This window comes from Hemiscyllium ocellatum, chromosome 4, assembly GCF_020745735.1.
Source record: "Hemiscyllium ocellatum isolate sHemOce1 chromosome 4, sHemOce1.pat.X.cur, whole genome shotgun sequence".
In the NCBI taxonomy this organism is placed as follows: domain Eukaryota; kingdom Metazoa; phylum Chordata; class Chondrichthyes; order Orectolobiformes; family Hemiscylliidae; genus Hemiscyllium; species Hemiscyllium ocellatum.
This window is the reverse complement of record NC_083404.1, coordinates 77,599,822-77,621,407: the sequence shown is the minus strand read 5'-3', so window position 1 is coordinate 77,621,407 and position 21,586 is coordinate 77,599,822. Positions and strand designations below refer to the sequence as shown.

Here is a 21,586-nt window from a genome sequence, read left to right as displayed (position 1 = left end):
GAGAGAGAGAGAGAGAGAGAGAGAGGGAGAGGGAACGTGGAAGCAAGCAAGTTTGCATATGTGTGTACGTGAAAGTGTCAGCTTACACGTGGGCACGCGCTTGTTCTCTTACACATGCTCCAATTTGTACTGAATGCTTTCCATTAATCCTCTGCTCACTGATCTATAATGACTCCAATTTGACTCTCAAGAATGCTTATCTTGGCTTCAAATCTTTCCACAATCTGGAATAACTTGGCCTGCCAATCAGATAGGTGCAGCTGACACTACCCCATATTTAGGCAACTGATGATGTTTAAATATTCTAAATTTGCAAAATAAATACAAGTTGATGTTTTAGCTCATCCTTAAGAAGTTCTCTTTGCACTTCAAAAACAATTATTTTGTCGTACTTCTACTTAGAGTCAGAGTCAGAGTCACACAGCACACAAACAGATCCTTCAGTTTAACCATCCCATGTCAACTATAAATATCAAACTAAACTCGGCCCATAGTCTTCTAATCCTTTCTTATTCATAAACTTATCCAAATGTCCTTTAAATGTTGTAATCGTACCTGCATCCACTACTTTCTCAGGAAGTTCATTCCACACTCAAACCATCCTACATAAAACATGTGCCACTCATGTCTATTTTTAAATCTTTCTCCTCGCACCTTAAAAATGTGCACCCTGGTCTTGAAATTCCCCACCACAGGGAAAAGACAACTACATTAACTCTATCTATACCTCTTATTATTTTGTAATCTTGCTAAGATCACCTATGCTCCAGCGAAAAAAGTTCCAATCTATCCAGCCTTTCTTTATAACTTAAACCTTCCCTACCCACCAACATCCTCTCCAGCTTGATAATATTCTTTCCACAACTGGCCACCAGAACTGGACAGAGTATTCCAGAAGAGGCCTCGCCAATGTCTGCACAGCCTCATCATGACGACCCAACTCCTACACTCAAAAGGAATCAGCAATGAAGGCCAGGCTGTTAAATGCCTTTTTAACCGTTTTGTCTATACGTGATGCAAAACTTCAATAAATTATATGCACGCAAATAAACAACATCTACTCCTCTGCCATCAATATTTTTGGTAATTTTCTCAAAAAGTTCAATCAAGATTTTCCTCACACAAAACTATGCTGACTATCTCTAATCAATTTTTGCCAATAAATGTCCATAAACCCTATCTTTTATAATCACCTCCAACAATTTACCCACAACTGAAGTCAGACTCAGATCTATCGTTTCCCAGTTTCTCCTTATAATCTTTCTTATAGGGCCAAGACAATATCTCAGAATATTGCCGCATAAACATTGTGTAATAATATCCTTTCACACAAAGGCTACAGTTGAAGACCATGGAATTTATGTAAAAACAAATACAAAGATAGATTTTTTTCAATTATGTATTGAATGTGTAATCCGATCTTGGAGAAACCAAATCGCATCTCAATAGAACTTGGGAGAGAAAAAAAGGCTGATCAAATAACTGTTTACTTACTTGTCAAAACTGTCACTGTTTTTTATAAAATTGTCCAACTTCTCTGTGGCATAATCTACTACATCAGCATGAATCTCAATTCCATGGTTTATCCCGAAAGGGCCTAGAGAGCAAAGAATTATAAAGCAATCAGAAGACTGGGACTCAATGCATCACGCAAGAATGACTTTTTACAACAATCAAAATCTGAATGGAAAACATCAGTCGATCTGTTCAGCTCATTAGAGCAAACAAAATTTCTGTCTTTTTAAAAAAAAAAATCACTGACTCAGTACTAAGTGTGTTTATAGTTGGAGGTTGTAATTTAAAGACCAATGCAAGACTTGAACAAATAATTAGATTGATACTTCAGTCCAACAACTTAGCGTGAATGGCATCACAACGGGTAAACTCTTAAAATAAGAAGGGTAGGATGTTCAACTGAGGTTCCATCAATATGCTAAGATGGATTGTTAAAGTGATACTTGAGACATTTTCAAAATAAGATTAAATTCTTCCATTTTCTGACCAACATTTCTTTCTTAGTCAACATCAACAAAACGGAATCACGTTAGACAGGGTAAAACAGCTGCTCCGACATAACCACACTGATCAAAAAAAAACTGTTCATTTGTTATTAATGACTTTGGAAAAGAATAAAGGTAGTATCAAAAATGTAATTCGGTCCTATCTTATTATACTGCACTGTCCCAAGATCTATGCCTCACATTCATAATTCTCCAAGAATACGGACATCATTCTAAACAGGTTAGGAAACAAAAGTGATTTGAAGTGTATATGGCTAAAAGCTAGTTAAATAGTGTAGGGTTTTCTTGTGAATAGAGATCTATAATCAAATCAAAATAAATAATATCAGTTATGCAAGATCTGTGTGCATGGCCTTACTGTGGTGTGACACCATTATCACTGCATATGTCCTGACCCATTGGCAGAAGAGACCCATCAGAAACAGTGGCGCAATAGATAAAGTTAGGAGGGAGTTGCCCCGAAGTCTTCAACATTGACTGCATACTCCATGACATTGGGTCAAACATGGACAAGGAAACCTCTGCTGATGACCATGAATCATCCTTGATCAGCAGGGAATTCAGTGCTCTTTTACACTGAGCACCACTTGGAGAAAGTTCTGAAGGTTGCAAGCGCACAGATATACTGTATTCTGTTTGAGGGACTTCAATGTCCATCACCAAGACAGCATGACGGTACCTCTGTTGACCAGACTGGTCATGTCTAACTAGACAAAGTCTGCACTAGGTGGCGAGGGAAGTAACCATTAGAAAAGTCTTATTCACCTGACCCTCAACATCCATTTGCTGCAGTTATGACTGCCCATGAAAGTGTCAAGAGATCACCACACCAGAGTTCTTGTACAGACCAAATCCCACCTTCACAAAGAGGTTTTCACAGTCATGTTGTATGACACTACCAGTAAATGGGCCAGACTGCAATCAGATAAAGGGCTCATGCCAGAAACATCGATTCTCCTGCTCCTCAGATGCTGCCTGGCCTGCTCGAGACTGCAATCAGACCTGCAAATCAAGATTAGACAGCTATGTGGCACTGTCAGCCATCAGGAGAAGCAGAATTATATATAATCTTAACCTGTAATCTTATGAACGTATATCCCACTTCAGCACTGACGTCATGCCACAATATTGATCTTAATTCAATGAAGAGAGTAGGCAGGCATACCAGAAACAACATCGGACACACCAAGGATTGAGGTGCCAACTTCATGTAGCTACATTGCAAGACTACGTGCATGCCAAACATCAGAAGCAGCTGGGCTAAGTGATCCCATGACCAACGGATCAAGTAGAAGCTGAGCAGTTTACTCAGTCATGAACAGTAGGAGGTAGACCACAAATATGTCCTTCTTCAGTGATGGGGAAGGCCAGCACGCCAGCCGGAAGGGTCGGGTGAACAATTCATCCATGTCCTCCAGAGGTCTCTGACATCATAGATTCCACTCTTCAACCAAATACATTCATTCCGCGAGATTTTAAGAAACCAGTGGAGGTACTGCATACTGCTAAGACCATGGGCCCTGACAACATTCCAGCAATAGTAGTGAAGACTTGTGCTCCAGAATTTATCACAACTTTAGCTCAGCTGTTCTGGTACAACAACCACACAGCTATCTACCCAACAATACTGAAAATGGCCCAGGTATGTCCAGGCGCAAGAAGCAGAACAAACCAATACAGCCAGTTACTGCCCTATCTGCCTACTCTTGATCAGCATAGTAATGGAAGTTGTCACCAACAATGCTATCAAGCGGCACTTATATAGGAATAACGTACTCACTGGTGTTCAATTTGGATTCTGCCAGGTTGAATTCATTCCAGCCTTGGTCCAAACATGAAGGGAAGAGGTGAATCCCAGAGGTGAGACAAGTGTGATTAGCTTTGATATCATGGCAGCAGTTGACAGAGTGTGGGAACAAAGATTCCTGGCAAACCTGGAAATCAACAGGAATCAGAGAAAACTGTCTACTGATTGCAGTCATATCCAGAACAAAAAGGAAGATGGTTGTGGTTATTATCTCAGTCCCAGAACATCTCTGCAGGAGCTTCTCAGGGTAGTGTCCTAGGCACAGCCATTTTCAGCTGCTTCGTTAACAACCTTCTCCCCATGGCCGGTGATTGTCAAGTTCAACAACATTCATCAATTTAAAATCTGATTGAAGATTTGTAGCTCGGGTATCCGTTGTTGTGGTTCTGCTCGCCGAGCTGGAAGTTTTTGCTGCAAACGTTTCGTTCCCTGGCTAGGGAACATCATCAGTGCTGTTGGAGCCTCGTGTGAAGCGCTGCTTTGGTGTTTCTTCCGGTATTTATATTGGTTTGTTCTTGCCGCTTCCGGGTGTCAGTTTCAGCTGCAGTGATTTGTATGTGGGGTCCAGGTCTATGTGTCTGTTGATGGAGTTTGGGGATGAATGCCATGCTTCTAGGAATTCTCTGGCTGTTCTCTGTCTGGCTTGTCCTGTGATAGTGGTGTTTTCCCAGTCAAATTCATGTTGCTGGTTGTCTGAGTGTATGGCTACTAGAGATAGCTGGTCGTGTCGTTTTGTGGCTAGCTGATGTTCATGGATGCGGATTGTTAGCTGTCTTCCTGTTTGTCCTATATAGTGTTTTGTGCAGTCCTTGCATGGTATTTTGTAAACTACGTTAGTTTGGCTCATGCTGGATATTGGGTCCTTTGTTCTAGTGAGTTGTTGTCTGAGCGTGGATGTTGGCTTGTGTGCTGTTATGAGTCCTAAGGGTCGCAGTAGTCTGGCTGTCAGTTCTGAACACAGGACACAGGAGGCCGAACCTATCAACAAGGACGGCATACTTAAACTACTGGACCTGTGCCTCACCACACACTTTACATTCAACAATCAGATATATGAACAAATCAACGGAACACCTATGGGATCACCAATCTCGGGACTCATAGCAGAGGCAGTTATGCAAAGGTTAGAACATACAGCCATACCACAAATCCAACCCAAACTCTGGATCAGATATGTTGATGACACCTTTGTAATCATCAAAAACACAGATATAGAAAAAACACACCGAATCATCAACGCCACACTCACAGGAATCCAATTCACACGAGAAGAGGAAAAGGATAGCCAACTCCCATTCCTAGACGTGTTAGTAGAGAGAACACCCAACGGAGAATTCACCACAAGGGTACACAGGAAACCAACACACACAGACCAAGTCTTAAACTATGAAAGTAACCACCCCAACACACACAAGCGAAGCTGCATCAGGACACTACTCAAAAGGGCCACAACACACTGCAGTACACCAGAACTGCGAAAAGAGGAAGAGGAACATCTATACAAGGTATTCGCCAAAAACGGATACCCACGCAACTTTATCACCAGATGCCTAAGAGATAGACCGAGGAACGAGGACATGCCACAACCAAAAGGACTAGCCACTCTACCATACGTCAGGAGCGTCTCAGAACTGACAGCCAGACTACTGCGACCCTTAGGACTCATAACAGCACACAAGCCAACATCCACGCTCAGACAACAACTCACTAGAACAAAGGACCCAATACCCAGCATGAGCCAAACTAACGTATTTTACAAAATACCATGCAAGGACTGCACAAAACACTATATAGGACAAACAGGAAGACAGCTAACAATCCGCATCCATGAACATCAGCTAGCCACAAAACGACACGACCAGCTATCTCTAGTAGCCATACACTCAGACAACCAGCAACATGAATTTGACTGGGAAAACACCACTATCATAGGACAAGCCAGACAGAGAACAGCCAGAGAATTCCTAGAAGCATGGCATTCATCCCCAAACTCCATCAACAGACACATAGACCTGGACCCCACATACAAATCACTGCAGCTGAAACTGACACCCGGAAGCGGCAAGAACAAACCAATATAAATACCGGAAGAAACATCAAAGCAGCGCTTCACACGAGGCTCCAACAGCACTGATGATGTTCCCTAGCCAGGGAACGAAACGTTTGCAGCAAAAACTTCCAGCTCGGCGAGCAGAACCACAGCAACATTCATCAATCCTCAGACACTGATTTAACCATATCCATTTGTAACAAAATCTGGACAATACGCAGCTTTGGCTTCTAATATGCCAGACAATGATCAGCTCAACAACAGAGACAGAGTGCGACAGACAGGGAGAGCGAACAAGAGTGCGAGACAGAGAGAAAGCAAGAATGCAAAATAGATAAAGAGAGAACACGCGAAACAGATAGAGTGCGTGAGAGTGAGACTGTCTCGTGCTCTCGCTGTCTGTCTGACAGAGCACACAGAGGCGGTGAGGGAAGGAGTGAGGGGGCGACACACACACACACACACACACACACAGACACACACACACACACAGGGAGAGCGCATGAGACAGAGTGAAAGAGCAAGAGACACTGTGTCTCGCTTGCTGTCTCACTGAGACAGAAAGAGAGACAGAGACCGAAAGTGGGGGGGCTGGGGGGGCGGGGGGGACAGTCAGACAGAGAGAGACAGACAAAGAGACAGACAGAGTGAGTGAGGGAGAGTGAGGGAGGGAGAGTGAGGGAGGGAGAGAGGGAGAGTGAGGGAGAGTGAGTGAGGGAGAGTGAGTGAGGGTGAGTGAGAGAGTGACCCACACACACAGGGAGAGCACGCATGAGACAAACAGCGTGCGAGAGCAAGAGTGTGTGAGACAGACAGCGTGAGAGACGCAGTGAGATAGCAAGCAAGACAGAGAGAGAGAGAGAGACAGGATGAGAGAGAGAGAGAGAGAGACAGAGACAGAGAGAACACACAAAAAACTACCCATATCTCTTTCAACGTCTGTAGCATTACCATCACGGAATCTCCCATTACTAATGCCATGGGATTACTATTGACCAGAAACTATGATAGCTTTACCAAGTAAACATTGTGGTTCCAGAGGCTTGGATTTCTCTGGTATTTAACTCGTCTCATTTCTCCACCATCTACAAGGCTCAGCAGTGTGATGGAATAATCTCCATCGCCTGGATAAAAGCAGTTCCAACAGCACTCAAAAGCGTGACACTAACCAAGGCAAAAAAAGTCCACCTGACTGGCAACCAATCCACCTAAAACATTCAATCCCTTCCTAACCTAGTGCACAGTGATACATATCTGTACCTAATACAAAATACACTGCAGGAACTCACTTTGGCTCCTCATTCAGTACCTTCCAGAATCAGTGATCTCTACCACCTAGAAGAATGAGGACAGCAGATGCATGGGAATACCAAATTCTGATGCACACTTTCCTGATGTGGATATCAGTACCTTTCCCTTACTGTCACTCGGTCAAATTGTGGTGTCCTTATACCTTAAAGATTGTAGCAGTTCAATGCGGTAACTCACCAGTAACTCCTACAGGACAACTAGGGACAGGCAATAAATGCTGGTTCAACCAGCAACACCCACATCTCATGAAGGAATAAAAAAAAATGTTGTGTTCATACAATCCTACTTGCCACTGTTTATAGTGCTGGTTCCATTCGAGATTAAAACACTGGTGGGACAGACACAGTTTCTTCTCTCCTGATGAAGGGCTTATGTCCGAAACGTCGAATTTCCTGTTCCTTGGATGCTGCCTGACCTGCTGCGCTTTTCCAGCAACACATTTTCAGCTCTGATACTCCAGCATCTGCAGACCTCACTTTCTCCTTGAAAAACAGAAGGCCAAGGTATGATGTAATGGATATCTTACAAAATTTTATACGGTTTAATGGGCTCCTGTGATGCAATGGTAGTGTGAGACAGGCGAACAGAGTTCAAGTCTCATCTGCTCCACAGGTATGTAATTACATTTCTGAACAAGTTGCTTAGAAAATATCTATAAAAGGCTTGACAGAAATCAGTGTTCTGCAGGAGTAACAGGATAATAAGACGTCACTAAGAAATCAAATGGGAAATTCAGACAAACCATCTTTACTCAGAATGGTGAGAATGTGGAATTTGACACCACATGGTGTAAAGTGACAGTACTCAGAATGTAACCCCATTTAATGTTATTTTACCATTAGGACTTGTTTTGTTTTAGCCATGTCAAGTCATCATTTTCTGTTTGACACTGTATGCAAGTCATCAGATGTAAGAACCCGGTCCAGAGATGTACAGGAAAGGATAGCAAAGATAATTCTGGATAGGGGTGAGTGTGACAGGGTAGTTGTTATGGGGAGCGTTGACTTTTCCAATATTGACTGGAAGTACTATAGTTCAAATACTTTAGATGGGTCAGTTTTTGTCCAATGTTTGCGCAAGAGGGTTTTCTGACAGTATGTAGACAAGCCAACAAGGGGCGAGGTCACATTGGATTTGGTACTAGTAATGAACCCGGCCAGGTGTTACATTTGGAGGTAGGTGAGCACTTTGGTGATACTGATCACAACTCAGCTATGTTTACTTAAGCAATGGAAAAGGATAGGTATATACCACAGGGCAAGAGTTATTGCTGGAGGAAAGGCAATTATGATGCAAATAGGCAAGAGTTAGGATGTGTAGGATGGGGAAGTAAACTGCAGGGGATGGGCACAATGAAACGTGGAGCTTATTCAAGGAACAGCTACTGCGGGTCCTTGATAAGTATGTATTGGTCAGGCAGGAAGTGATCGAGTGAGGGAGCCGTGGTTTACTAAAGAAGTTGAACCTCTTTTCAAGAGGAAGGCGGCGGCTTATGTTAGGATGAGACATGGGCTCAGCTGGATGCTGGAGAGTTACAGGTTAGCCAGGAAAAACCTGAAGAGAGAGCTAAAAAGAGCCAAGAGGCATTTGCAGATAAGTCATTGACAGATAGGATCAAGGAAAATGCTAAGGCTTTCCATAGGTATATCAGGAATAAATGAATGACTACAGAAAGATTAAGGCCAATTAAGGACAGTAGTGGGAAATTGTGCATGGAGTCTGAGGAGATGGGGAAGTGCTAAATAATATTTTTCGTTAGTACTCACACTAGAAAAAGACAATGTTGTCGAGGAGAATACTGAGATACAGGCAACTAGACTAGATGGGATTGAGGTTCATAAGGAGGAAGTGTTAGCAATTCTGGAAAGTGTGAAAATAGATAAATTCCCTGGGATGGATGGGATTTATCAGAGGATTCTCTGGGAAGCCAGCGAGGACCTTTGGCTTCATTGTCTACAGGAGTAGTGCCAGAAGACTGGAGGATAGTAAATGTTGTCCCCTTGTTCAAGAAGGGGAGTAGAGACATCCCAATAATTATACACCAGTGAGCCTTTGTGGGTAAAGTGTTGGAAAGAGATAGGACTTATAATCCTCTAGAGAAGAAGGTGTTTAGGGATAGCCAACACAGTTGTGTGAAGGATAGGTCATATCTTAAAAACCTTATTGAGTTCTTTGAGACGGTGACCAAACAGGTGGATGGGGGTAAAGCTGTTGATGTGGTGTATATGGATTTCAGCGAGGTGTTTGATAAAGGCTCCCCACAAAACCTTATTGCACAAAACATGGAGGTATGGGATTGAGGGTGATTTAATGGTTTGGATCAAAAATTGGCTGGCTGAAAGAAGACAGGGTGGTGGTTGATAGGAAATATTCATCTTGGAGTTCAGTTACTAGTGGTGTAATGCAAGGATTGGTTTTGGGGCCACTGCTGTTTGTCATTTTTATAAATGACCTAGGTGAGGGCGCAGAAGGATGGGTTAGTAAATTTGCAGATGACACTAAGGTCGGTGGAGTTGTGGACAGTACTGAAGGATGTTCCAGGTTACAGAGGGACATGGATAAGTTGCAGACCTAGACTGAGAGGTGACAAATGGAGTTTAATGCCAAAAAGTGTGAGGGGATTCACTTTGAAAGGAATAACAGCAATAAAAAGAGTACTGGGCTATTGGTGAAATTCTTGGTAATGTAGATGACCAGAGAGATCTCAGTGTCCATGTGCATAGATCTCTGAAAGATGCCATACAGGTTAATAGGGTTGTTAAGAAGGCATACAGTGTGTTAGCGTTTATTGGTAGAGGGATTGAGTTTCAGAGCCACGTGGTCATACTGCAGTGGTACAAAACTCTGGTGCAACTGCACTTGGGAATATTGCATACAGTTTGGGTCACCACATTATAGGAAGGATGTGGAAGCTTTGGAAAGGGTACAGAAGAGATTTACCAGGATGTTGCCTGGTATGGAGGCAAGGTCGTTTGAGGAAAGCCTGAGGGACTTGAGGCTGTTTTTGTCAGAGTGAAGAAGGTTAAGAGGTGACTTAATTGAGACATACAAGATATTCAGAGGTTAGATAGGGTGGACAGTGAGTACCTTTTTCCTTGAACGGTGCTGGATAGTATGAGGGGACATAGCTGGAAATTGAGGGGTGATAGATATAAGACAGGTGTCAGAAGTAGCTCCTTTACTCATATCAGGGGCATGGAACGCACTGCCTGCAACAGTAGAAGACTCAACAACTTAAAGCTCATTTAAATGGTCATTGGATAAACACATGGATGAAAATAGAATAGCGCAGGATAGATAGGCTTCAGATTGCACCAACCTATGGAACCAACATGGAGTGCCGAAGGGCCTGCACTGCGCTGTAATGTTCTATGTTGTATGTGTGTTTTCAACTGTTACTTTTCCTTGGCTTTCATTTAAACTGACACAGAGCACAATCTAGTGGTGGGACTCAGCAGTTCCCTGCACTAATTAACATCTAGATGGAGCTTGGTCACTCTTAAAATGCAGGGGTGTTTGTATCATACAACATGATATGCTGAATTGTTATATTTTAGGATGCATCCACATACAGTGCAGTATCTCAACTCATGTCATTCTTTTTTTGCCCAGGACAAAACAATATTTTACAGCACACAACTGTAGACTGAATATCAATATCCATGGGAAGTTGTATCAACTAAAGTCTTGATTTTAAGGAACTCAACCAGAACTTCAGGTGACAACTTACTGTAGATGCTTTAAAATTAAGGCTAGATAAGTATAAGAGGATAAAGGGGATAGGTACTGAAAGAAGTAGATAAACAAAGACAGAAGTAGGCTGGAGTACAGCACGAATATTAGCGTGGACAAATCGAGCAGTGAGGCTCATTAGAATTACACACAAAAATCAGCAAAATGTATACTTATATTGTTGGTTCATTGCTGCTGCTTTGCTATAATTAGACATAGTAATTCTGGCAATGTTGTGTAACTGCAACAAGAAAAGGAAGGCGACCATTTTGCTAGCTTGCAAACATAGTTCAAGTGGTCTTTTTCCATTTCTATTGGATTCCCTAGTTTCCCATAGATACAAGTGTGAAAAATAGCATCAGCTACTTTCCTTGCTCTTTTTTTTCTCACTACTTAACATTTCTACGACATCCTAGTTCCACTGGACCCAAAATAAGAAAAGGCGGCAGGAAGCATGGCTGCGAGGGGAGACTATGTTGTTAGCACAGCCATAGGAGAAGTGGTCTGTGTCTTTGCAAATAAATCTTGGCTTACAGTTGAAGTTTGAAGTTGAAAGTGAAATACTTAATAGATTACATAGCCATAACCCCAAAATCTACAGCTGTGGGAACATGGTAATCCTCTACAGATCTGCAGATATGGTGAATGGAGAATGCATGAGATTGAAAGCCTAAAAACACAGATAATTACCACAATCCAACAGACACAGAAATAAAGATTGACAGAGACCCCTGCAGAAACTCCAAAATATTCACTGCAAGACATCGTGCTCATGATCTTATTTTGCACAACAGAATCAACCTTCGATACTAATGTGTAAATTAGTTGAAGGAGTTGCCTTAGAAATAGCAATTGGACATGGCACAATATGCCAATTTGAGTTGTCAAAAAAATCTATATGAATTGGGTGGCAGTGCTTCAAAAGGGACTGCCACGTTCTTTTGTGAAACATGACACAGGTGCAAATGGTCGGCCACCCACTATTAATCCACTGCCAAATTATTAGTTTATCTTGAATCTCTAAGCTTGAACAAACAAGTTCTACTTCTGAAGATACTGAGTATAAGTGCTACCGCAGTTTAAGACAGTGGTAAGATTCTCAGGTAAAACCTACAGGTGAAGTTGCAAATAAAACACAGGACAAGTATCCTTAATCAACATGGGCTCTACAATCATCAACTCAGATCTAAACAGTGCTCACGTACTTTTTGGGCCTTTACCTTATTCCAGATAACGCAGGTGTCCTTTGTTTGTCACTGTTGGGTAAATATGAGGGAGCGCTTGGTGAAAAACAATGAAGGGAAAATACAACTGCTAATTACTTTAGCTCTAGTATCTCTGCCTGCTAATAAAAACATATTCCTTCTTCAAAATTTTCACATTATACCTTAGTTTTAATTTACTATTAATTATATATTTACTTGTTCAAGTACACATATATTATTTAGAACACAATTATGTCTTATAGAAATTAACTGCTCCAAGAAAAAGAATCTATATGAAAAGAACTATTAACTTATCTAACATTATCTGCAGTTCCTCCGGCATGTCTTTTCTAGCTACAAAATTTAATTAATCCCACCAATCTTCCTCAGATTAAAAATGACATGGCTCAACTTAATGCGTTGAATAGCTTCAGTTTATTAAGTATATCTGAAAACAATTGACAAGGCTTTCTGGATTTCATTTAAATGCAAGGTTCATTTTAGAGTAGAAGTCGGTCATGCACATTATTGGACAAATCACATGGTGTGCGTTTGCTGAATCTAACTTGGCTTTTTCCTTTCAGTTTAAAGACTAGACCAACCTCTCAACAGCTGTACCAAATTACGGTGAGACATGAATTTAACCACAGTGAGTTCTTAAAACACTTTGGCCTCGGCTTTTGGTTGAGTTACTGCCAGCTTAGCTGTAGGCAGGTCTGTTACAATCAAAGCATATTTAAATATTTTGGGAGTGGTTAGCAGTACTTTTGCAGTCACCAGATCTTGCATCTCACATTACCAGGAAGGAAGTTGCTGCATTATTAGTGTAGAATGACTTGCATCTGTCATACAAAGGAGAAAAGATTTATTCTTTAATTAGGACCTAAATAGCATTGCACACTGAGTGCGTCAGATTTGGAATGGTCACTTGTTGTGCAGGAGACTGCGGAAAGGGAATTCTTGTAAAATATTAATCTGCTAAGCTGCAGCCAAATATCTAAAGGCCAAGTCTAAATATCATTTACCAACCAAGATAATGGGAAATTTCAAAAAAGAAAGCACCAAAATCATTTACACTTCCTCAAACAAGCAGAAGGCAAAGATGATGCATTGGTTATGATGATGTTACTTGGCTGACTAGTAATCTTGACACCTGGCCCCCTCCAGTTGAGTTCAAACCCAATTGATGGATAGAGGTGACCTTCTCGTAGCTAACCAGGAACCGGCTCACCATCAGATCAATTAAGTCTCCACTCAAAAGACAGCGAATTCTGCTTAACTGGAGGTACCATATGGGGCAATAATTGCCCACCCTCTCAAAGATGGCTCTGCGCATTGGCCTTTAAATGCAACATAGGGTAGTTTCTTGAAATGTTCCTAACATTGGGATCCCAATCCTTAAAAATGAAAACTGAGTGTTGTGCCACTTGAGAGTTCTCCACCTTAGAAAATGGTGAAGGCTGGGTCATGAAATAAATTTTAAGGCAAATGTTGATAGATTCTCAACATGCAAGTGAATTAAAATATTCAGGCATAGGTGGGAATGCAGAATTCCAAACACAAACATAATCTGACTAAATGACAGAACAAGCTCAAAGAGTTTGAATGGACTACTTCTGCTCCTATTTCATTCATCTTCTTCATGTTCAGACAGAGCTTGCTTTTAACACATACATGCTAGTCTGACTACAAGTGAATCCAGTCCTACACAAACATCGACTGTATTGTGGGATCCTGTTCACCACATGGATTGAAGAAATTTCAAATATTCACCATCTTCTTACTTCAACTAGAGATTTTCAAACAAGTTGACCTTGCAAAGCAACTGCATAAATAATTTAAAAAATAATCCATATATAACATCAGGCCCAAATAAATTTGAGCAAAAAGGATATCAAAGAGAGATATAGCAGCAGATCTGGAGGCAGAAAAGTCTGTACAATATGTTGCAATAATGCCCTTGGATCTATTGTAATCACACTCAAGTGAAAATTCTTATTACGAACTAGAAAAGTAATGCTCCTGGATTGCACTAAATAAGCGCTGCATGATTGTGGCAGCAGTGACCTAGACAGGACAATTAAAGTGGATATAAACTGAAATAAAAATTGTATCGAACTGAGACAAAGAAAACAAATTTGTGGATGCATTTACGGCTTCATGAAAGCTAAGTACGTACAGAGGAACCTCGATTATCCAAATACCAATTATCCGAAAATCAGATTATCCAAAGGAGATTTCCAGGTCCCAATGGAAACATTATATTAAAGACGTGTTTCCAACAATGATTGCACCTTTTGTTCACTGTCTCCAAATGACTGACCTCCTGCCCGCTCTCTCTCTCACACCCCACACTTTCCCTGGAGTTATACACAGGGGTGTACCCTAAACATCCCCTACCCCACATAATCTCTCCAACATTGTCCTGTACTGGGCAAAGGTGGAACCTGTCAAAAAATTGCAGTTAAAAAATGGTGTGTGTGGTGGGCGTGCGTGCGGGTTGGGGGGGGGGGGGGCCAGGGGGGTGTGTGTGTGTGTGTGTGTGTGTGTGTGTGTGTGTGTGTGTGTGTGTGTGTGTGTGCACTATTTGGAGACTTACCCCACAAAGGCAACTGCAGCAGTCTGGTTGTTGGTATTCAGTACAGCTGCCCCAAAGGGCGTGTGCGAGGATGGATGGGGCGGAGGGGGTGGGGTGGTTGTGTTGGGGGCAGGAGGGTAGTGTTGGAAGCAGGGTGGTGGTTTTGGACGGGGTTGGGGGGGGGGTGGGTGGGGTGGTGCTGAACTGTGTTGAGGGGGCGGGGTGGGCAGGCAGTGTTGCATGGGTTTGGGGACGGGGCCTCGGACCCTGTGTAGTGCTGCAGTCTCCTGAATGAGGAGCAGACTTTAAAAACTGAGCCCCAGAGGAAAGGCATTTAATAGATTAACCGAATAATCCATTATCCAAACAAAATAGCATCCGCCCATCACGTTCGGAAAATTGAGGTTCCCCTGTACCTTGTTTTATTAGCTGCCAGTTGGAAACCAATTCCAAGATATTACAGCATCTTGCTTAGAACTACATTCCTAACCCCTGGATCATTAACTCAACAGGCACAGGTCACCTGAAGATAATATTTAAAAATTCATAAGCAAATATTATATCTTGTGACTAAAGAAATAAACATCAAACTTTCTTCTTCTGAGAGCTAAAAATAGTCTATACAAATACTTGCTGTAAAAAGTTAGTTAACACCATAAAGTACTTAGCTGAAGGATAAATCATAAAGAGAAATATTAACAATCTGACTGAGCTTGGTGAAAGAGGTTTCACTTGGAGATTTATTAGTGAAGGGAAAGGAGGTTAAAATGCAGAGGAGTTTACTAGGGACATTTGAAGGAATCCTTGAGCAGTGGTTACGTCAGCTTTAAAGCATAACCACCAATTATTGGCAGAGGGCGAGGAAGATGATGATGATCAAAATGTCAGAATTAGTGGAGCAGAGATCAGGGGAAAGTTGGAGGGGAAGTCAGTCAGGATTGATGATTACTATTAAAGTAGAAGGAACCACTACAAGTCAGCAAGGACAGTAGAGATGGATAAGAACAACTTGGTGCATATGTGACAAGATAACTATTGCATTTTAGATGAACTGAAGTTTAGAGGTTGAGGAGCAGCTGAGAGAGCATTATAACAGTGAGTGTGTTGCTGGGAAAGCACAGCAGGTCAGGCAGCATCCGAGGAGGAGGAGAATCAACGTTTTGGGCATCAGCTCTTCATCAGTCCTCACTTTCTCCAAGCCTTGTAATAGCACCTGAAACACTCCTAAAGATCCAAAATCAAGTGAAGTTCTTACATTTTAAGTAATGACAGCAAAGAATAGATCTTTTATTTACAATAAGCTCTTCTCATTGTTACTATTGGAAACAGTTTGCCAATTTTGCACGACAACACCACAAATGAAGAGAAAGGTTATATAAGATTACATATTTTAAAAAGCCCAAAGCTCCCTAGAAACGTGCAATTTAATATAATCAGCGGAAATTATGAGGAGAAGAATAAAAATTGCTCTAAGAAATGCAAACTTGTGTATGCTGTTCCCTACAAAAACCTCTCCTGAGTCAACCCATCAGTTGAGCAAATCTATGTTCCTGGAATAAATATGCTCGCGATATTAGACATCTAAAATGAACTTCAGATTACTTGTTCAACTGGCAAATCTTAAAATGTTTGTGATGAACAATCCATTTTGAGTACTGTCAATTTTCATACATCAAATCAGAGTTTGTCAAGACAGATATTGGTTTGGGTGTGGAAGGGCGAACTCGCTAGTTTGTGTAAGAATCCCTTCAGAAAATGCTCGAGAACAATCATGTTGCAAGTTTGGACCACAGGAGCATAATAAAATGTTACAGGAGTTTACATTTGTCCAGTCAGTGCAAACTTAAAGCGAAAGCCAAATGCATCAAAGAGCCAACTTTAGGTGACAAGCAGTAGGCTGGAAGAGCAGAGCAAGTCAAGCAGCATCAGAAGGTGGAGAAGCCAACATTTGGTGCTAACCTTTCTTCAGGACTAAAGGAGTGGGGGTAAAGGGAGCTGCAAATTAAGGGGCGGGGCAGGAGGGGGATGGGAGAGGGAACAGGGTGGAGTGGTGAGGTTGTATGTGATCTCTTTTTCGGTGAAACCAAACGTAATCTAAGGGCACATTTTGTCAACCATCTCAGCCAGGCCCGCATGGGCCGAACTTAACCTCTCAGTCATTGCCCATTTCAATTCCCCTTTCTATTCCCTCTCCGACATGATCATCCTCTACCTCTTGCACTGCCACAGTGAATCAGACAGCAAATTGGAGGAACAACAGCTCATCATCCACCTGCACAGCCTATAGTTCGGAGGACTCAACATTGGAGTTCTCCAATTTCAAACAACCTCCTTTCCCATCCCCCAATTCTCTTTCTAGCCTATCCTCCCTTCTATTCCTCTGACCAACCCTTCTTTCCAGCTACCAACTGGACTCATTCCTCTCATCGACCAAATAGACCATGGACTTTACCTGTGGTCACCTATCACTACTTCACCATCTGTGCCTCTCCCCGCCCAAACCCTTTCCCACTTTACACCCTCCCAGAGTCCTGAAGAAGGGTTATACCCGAAACATTGAGTTCTCCACCTCCTGATGCTGCCTGGCGGGCTCCTGTTTGTCTCCCTTAGATTCCAGCACCTGCAGTTTTTTTAGTTTAGGTGACAGGCATTCAAGGTATCAAACTTCCATGACAGCTGAATGTGGTATTGAATGATAAAAGCTTTAGACAAACATTTCATCCCACCTTTGAGAATATTAGCTTGCTCCAATGTCAGCATAGTACAGTATGGAACAACAGCAGGTGATGCTACGACTTTTCAACAAGAGTTAGTTATGGGGAGAGGTGGTAAAGGGCAGGAATTATTAGTGTTGAAGAAGAAGAAAAGGAATGAGAAAACTCACATTACGATGTTTACCAGTTTATTTCACCCAACACACTTTTAAAATGCTTTTATTTCTCTCCATCTTTTTTGTTTAGAATGTCTTTCATTTATTGTGCAAATGAGGAGAAGTAGGCCATTTGGACCCTTGGGCCTGCTCTACCACTAATAAGATAATGGCTGGCCTGATTATGACTTCAACTCCACAATCACGCCCATCCTCAAACCTGAGACTCTAGTTAGCATGTACAAATATATTTGGAGTAATGGAAATACTGAGTGGCAATTATCAAATAATAATAATTCTTCTGTGGTTGCAATTTTTTTTTAAAAAGGTATCTAAAATGGGAAGCGATTGCCTGTTATTTTTTAAACTGAGTTGATATTTATTAACCAGTCCCAATTAAAAAGCAAGAGAGATTTGATAAATGTAGTTTGCTTTGAATCCAAAGAAAACACTAATGCAAGGAATTCAACTGCCACAAAGCAAGGTTCCACAAACAGAATCGGGATAAATGTAAAGAAATTTCCATTTTCAACAGTACCAAGATGTTTTACAATCACCTGAAAAGGGCTGGCAGGGACTGTTTAAAAATGTGTGTTGGAAAGTGGCAAGAGAACAGACATTTCAGATGAACAAAACATAAATAAATGCACAAGTGGCCTAAAAAAAGACATAGGTGCTCAACAATGGGCTAATTAAAAATTAATAGGAAATACTTGTTCATGTTTTACAACAAGCTTATGCTGACTGTTTTTCTAGTGAATACTTGAGAATATGTCAAACATAAACACCACTAACATGCAAACAGACAATTCAGTTTAACAGGTTTGGTCTCTCATGCATCTTTTCATTCTTGCAACTGCTCAGCATAACCCTTTACTCCCCCATGCTTGCTTCACTTCCCATTAAATGAATTTAAGATATTTATCGCAACTACTCCAACAATACAGGCACCATATTCTCAACGCTCTTTTGGTGAATCCTTCCGAATTCCTTATAGATTTCTTGAAACCATAAATATTTGTGGTTACACTTTTCCCCCAGAAACGAAACACATTCTGTCTATGTCCATTCTAAGAACATCTAACAGTTTTAAAGATTTTATTAGGTGACCTGTCAGTTTAAAATCTGATTGAAGATTTGTAGCTCGGGTATCCGTTGTTGTGGTTCTGCTCGCCGAGCTGGAAGTTTTTGCTGCAAACGTTTCGTTCCCTGGCTAGGGAACATCATCAGTGCTGTTGGAGCCTCGTGTGAAGCGCTGCTTCAAAGCAGCGCTTCACACGAGGCTCCAACAGCACTGATGATGTTCCCTAGCCAGGGAACGAAACGTTTGCAGCAAAAACTTCCAGCTCGGTGAGCAGAACCACAATGACCTGTCAGTGTTTGGGAGGGAGGAAGAGAACAAGAGAGAGAGAGAAAGATAGGGGGTACAGAGAAGGGTTGGAGGGAAAACAGAGACAGACAGTGAGCAGGAGAGAGAGACATGGCCGGACAGCAAGAGTGTGTGCGTGAGAGAGGGAGGGCAAGAGAGAGAGAGGGCGAGACGACGAAAGAGAGAGAGAACATGCGCGAGAGCAAGAGGGAAAAGAACAGGAGGGAGCGCACATGAGAAAGAGAGTGCGAGAGAAAGAGGGTGGGAAACAGCGAGAAAGTAAACGGGAGAGTGAGAGTGCGATTGGGAGAATGCAGGTGAGAGAGATAAGAACGGGAGGGAGCGTGCACAAGAGAGAGCGCGTGTGAGAAAGAGAGAAAAGAACAGGATGGAGAGCGCAAGAGAGAAAGAGTGCGCGAAAGCGAATGAGAGAGAGAGATTAAGACAGAAAGAAAGTGAGTGAGAGAGAGAGAAAATAAATAAGTGAGAGAAACAAAGAGGACAATAAAGAGAGCGAGTGAGAAAGAGAGTGAGACAGTGAGATTCATTCCTGATGAAGGACTCCTGCCCGAAACTCCTGTTCCTCTGATGTTGCCTGAGCTGCTGTGCTTTTCCAGAATCCTACAAGTGTCTATGAGATAACCCCTCATTCATCTGAACTCCAGCAAAAACATTCTAACCCAGTCGATCTTTCTTCATACCACAGTCCTGCCATCCTGGAAGCAGCCTGATAAATCTTTGAGAACAAGAGCATCCTTCCTCAGAAAAGGAGACCAAAACTGCACACAGTATTCTAAATGGGACCTCACCAAGGCCTCATAAAACTGCAACAACACGTCCCTGCTCCTCTATTCGAGAGAGACTCATCTGGTTTATCAAAAAAAGGTACTGACTTACATATCATCAACTTTCTAAATTGTTTTTGCTACATCTTTGGACACTATACTATTTTGCTGATTTGGCAACCAGGACTGTACAAAAGAAATCCAAATGTGGCTGAACAAGATTCTATCCAAGTTTAACATAACTTCTGCATCCTTCAAGTCTATTTCTCCAGACATATCCACTTGAGTTTCTTTATTTTTGTTAGAGACTGTGTGTTTGCATTTGCCTCTTCCTTTGCTCCCTTGCCCAAATGAGTGCTAATTTTTCCTCTCAAAATGCACTGAAAGGTAGGTCATTCGGTTTTTCAGACCTGCAACACTTCCAATGTTATCTGATCCAACTGTAACCACAAATCTGCTCCTCATACTTTTCACCTTCTTGCTAAACAAGAGCATAACCATCTGCCTTAAAGATATTCAAGGACTCTGCTTCCATCACTTTTCAGGGAGACATTTCTGAAGACACATGGCCCACAGAGGAGAAAGATAAAGTTTATCTCATCCTGGTTAAAAATGAGCAATTCCCAATTTTATAAACAGTGATGCAAAATTCTGGATTCGCCCATTAAAGAAAACCCTTTCTGAATCAATCCTGACAAGACCCAGTGGGATTTTAAGACCATAAGACACATTCAACCCATCGAGTCTGCTCCACCATTCAATCATGGCTGGTAAGTTTCTCAACCTCATTTTCCTGCTTTCTCCCTGTAATCCTTGATCCCTTTGACAATCAAGAACCTATTTCAGTCTTAAATAGGCTCAATGACCTGGCCTCCACACCCTTCTGTGGGAATGAACTGTGTGTTTCAAACAAATTGCCTCTTACACTTCCAAATGCCAGCAGCACAAAGAAAGCGTGCCAAAGCTTTAACCCCTACTTTATGCTGGCTGTAGTGAAGACAGGTGTCAAGACACTAGAATCAACCAGGGCAGGCAATAACAACAAAAGGAACAGAGGGAAATACCATTGTTAGGAACAGCTACAACACTATTTGGAAAGTGAGCTCTAAAAGGGAATGTCATATCAATAGCAGTAAACCAATAAGTTCAAAAACGTTGGATTCTCCCCATCACCCCCCATTTAAAGAAATAAAAACAATAGGTATAAACACAAATTACAGAAATTAACAGCATTAAAGCAAACATGAAGTAAAAGTAGCATTCTCAGTTGCTATGAGTAGCATCACAGAAGATACTTCAGTATAAATTACTTGCTTGTGACTTATTGATCCATTGCATCTTACTGGTATAAAAAAGTAGTACTCTTTCTCATCACATTGAGTATTATAGGCGGCTGAATTTGGAAGCCAATCCATCTCAGTATTATGCTGCTGTAACAATACTTCACTAATGAGTTTATATAACTTCAATATTTTTCCCATGCAGCTAGAGCCACAGCACTCTTCATTATTTCAACATTGCATCTGTAATTTTCGAGACTACAATTTGTATGTTGTGGCACAGCTGCATTTCTTTTCTGTAGCTGTGCTCCAGTAATATCATGCTTCAAAAAAAAAGTGTAATTGTTCTTAATAAAATTTCACTTTAAGAATGAAGTTTAAAATTGACTTCAGTTAGATGTGATTGAAGCTGAATATTGGGCTGCCTTCAAAGAGAAAATGGTTTGGATTCGGTCAAAGTATACTCCCTTTTTGAGGAAGAGGATAAGACAAACAACTCCAGAACTTGTTGAATGAAAAAAGAAATAGAAACTTAGTTAAAGAAACAAGAGTCCACTATGGACAGATGTAAAAGATAGA

The 21,586-nt window shown here is 41.6% G+C and overlaps 1 protein-coding gene across 2 annotated transcripts in view; it reads right to left on the bottom strand.

Annotated features, from left to right (window-relative positions):
- pcmtd1 (protein-L-isoaspartate (D-aspartate) O-methyltransferase domain containing 1) overlaps positions 1-21,586 on the bottom strand; it is a 93,664-nt gene that overhangs the window by 27,375 nt on the left and 44,703 nt on the right. For both annotated transcript variants that reach the window (XM_060823475.1, XM_060823478.1), the window contains one exon: positions 1,495-1,597. In XM_060823475.1, the coding sequence (XP_060679458.1) occupies positions 1,495-1,597 (103 nt within the window). The remainder of the gene's footprint in view (positions 1-1,494; positions 1,598-21,586) is intronic.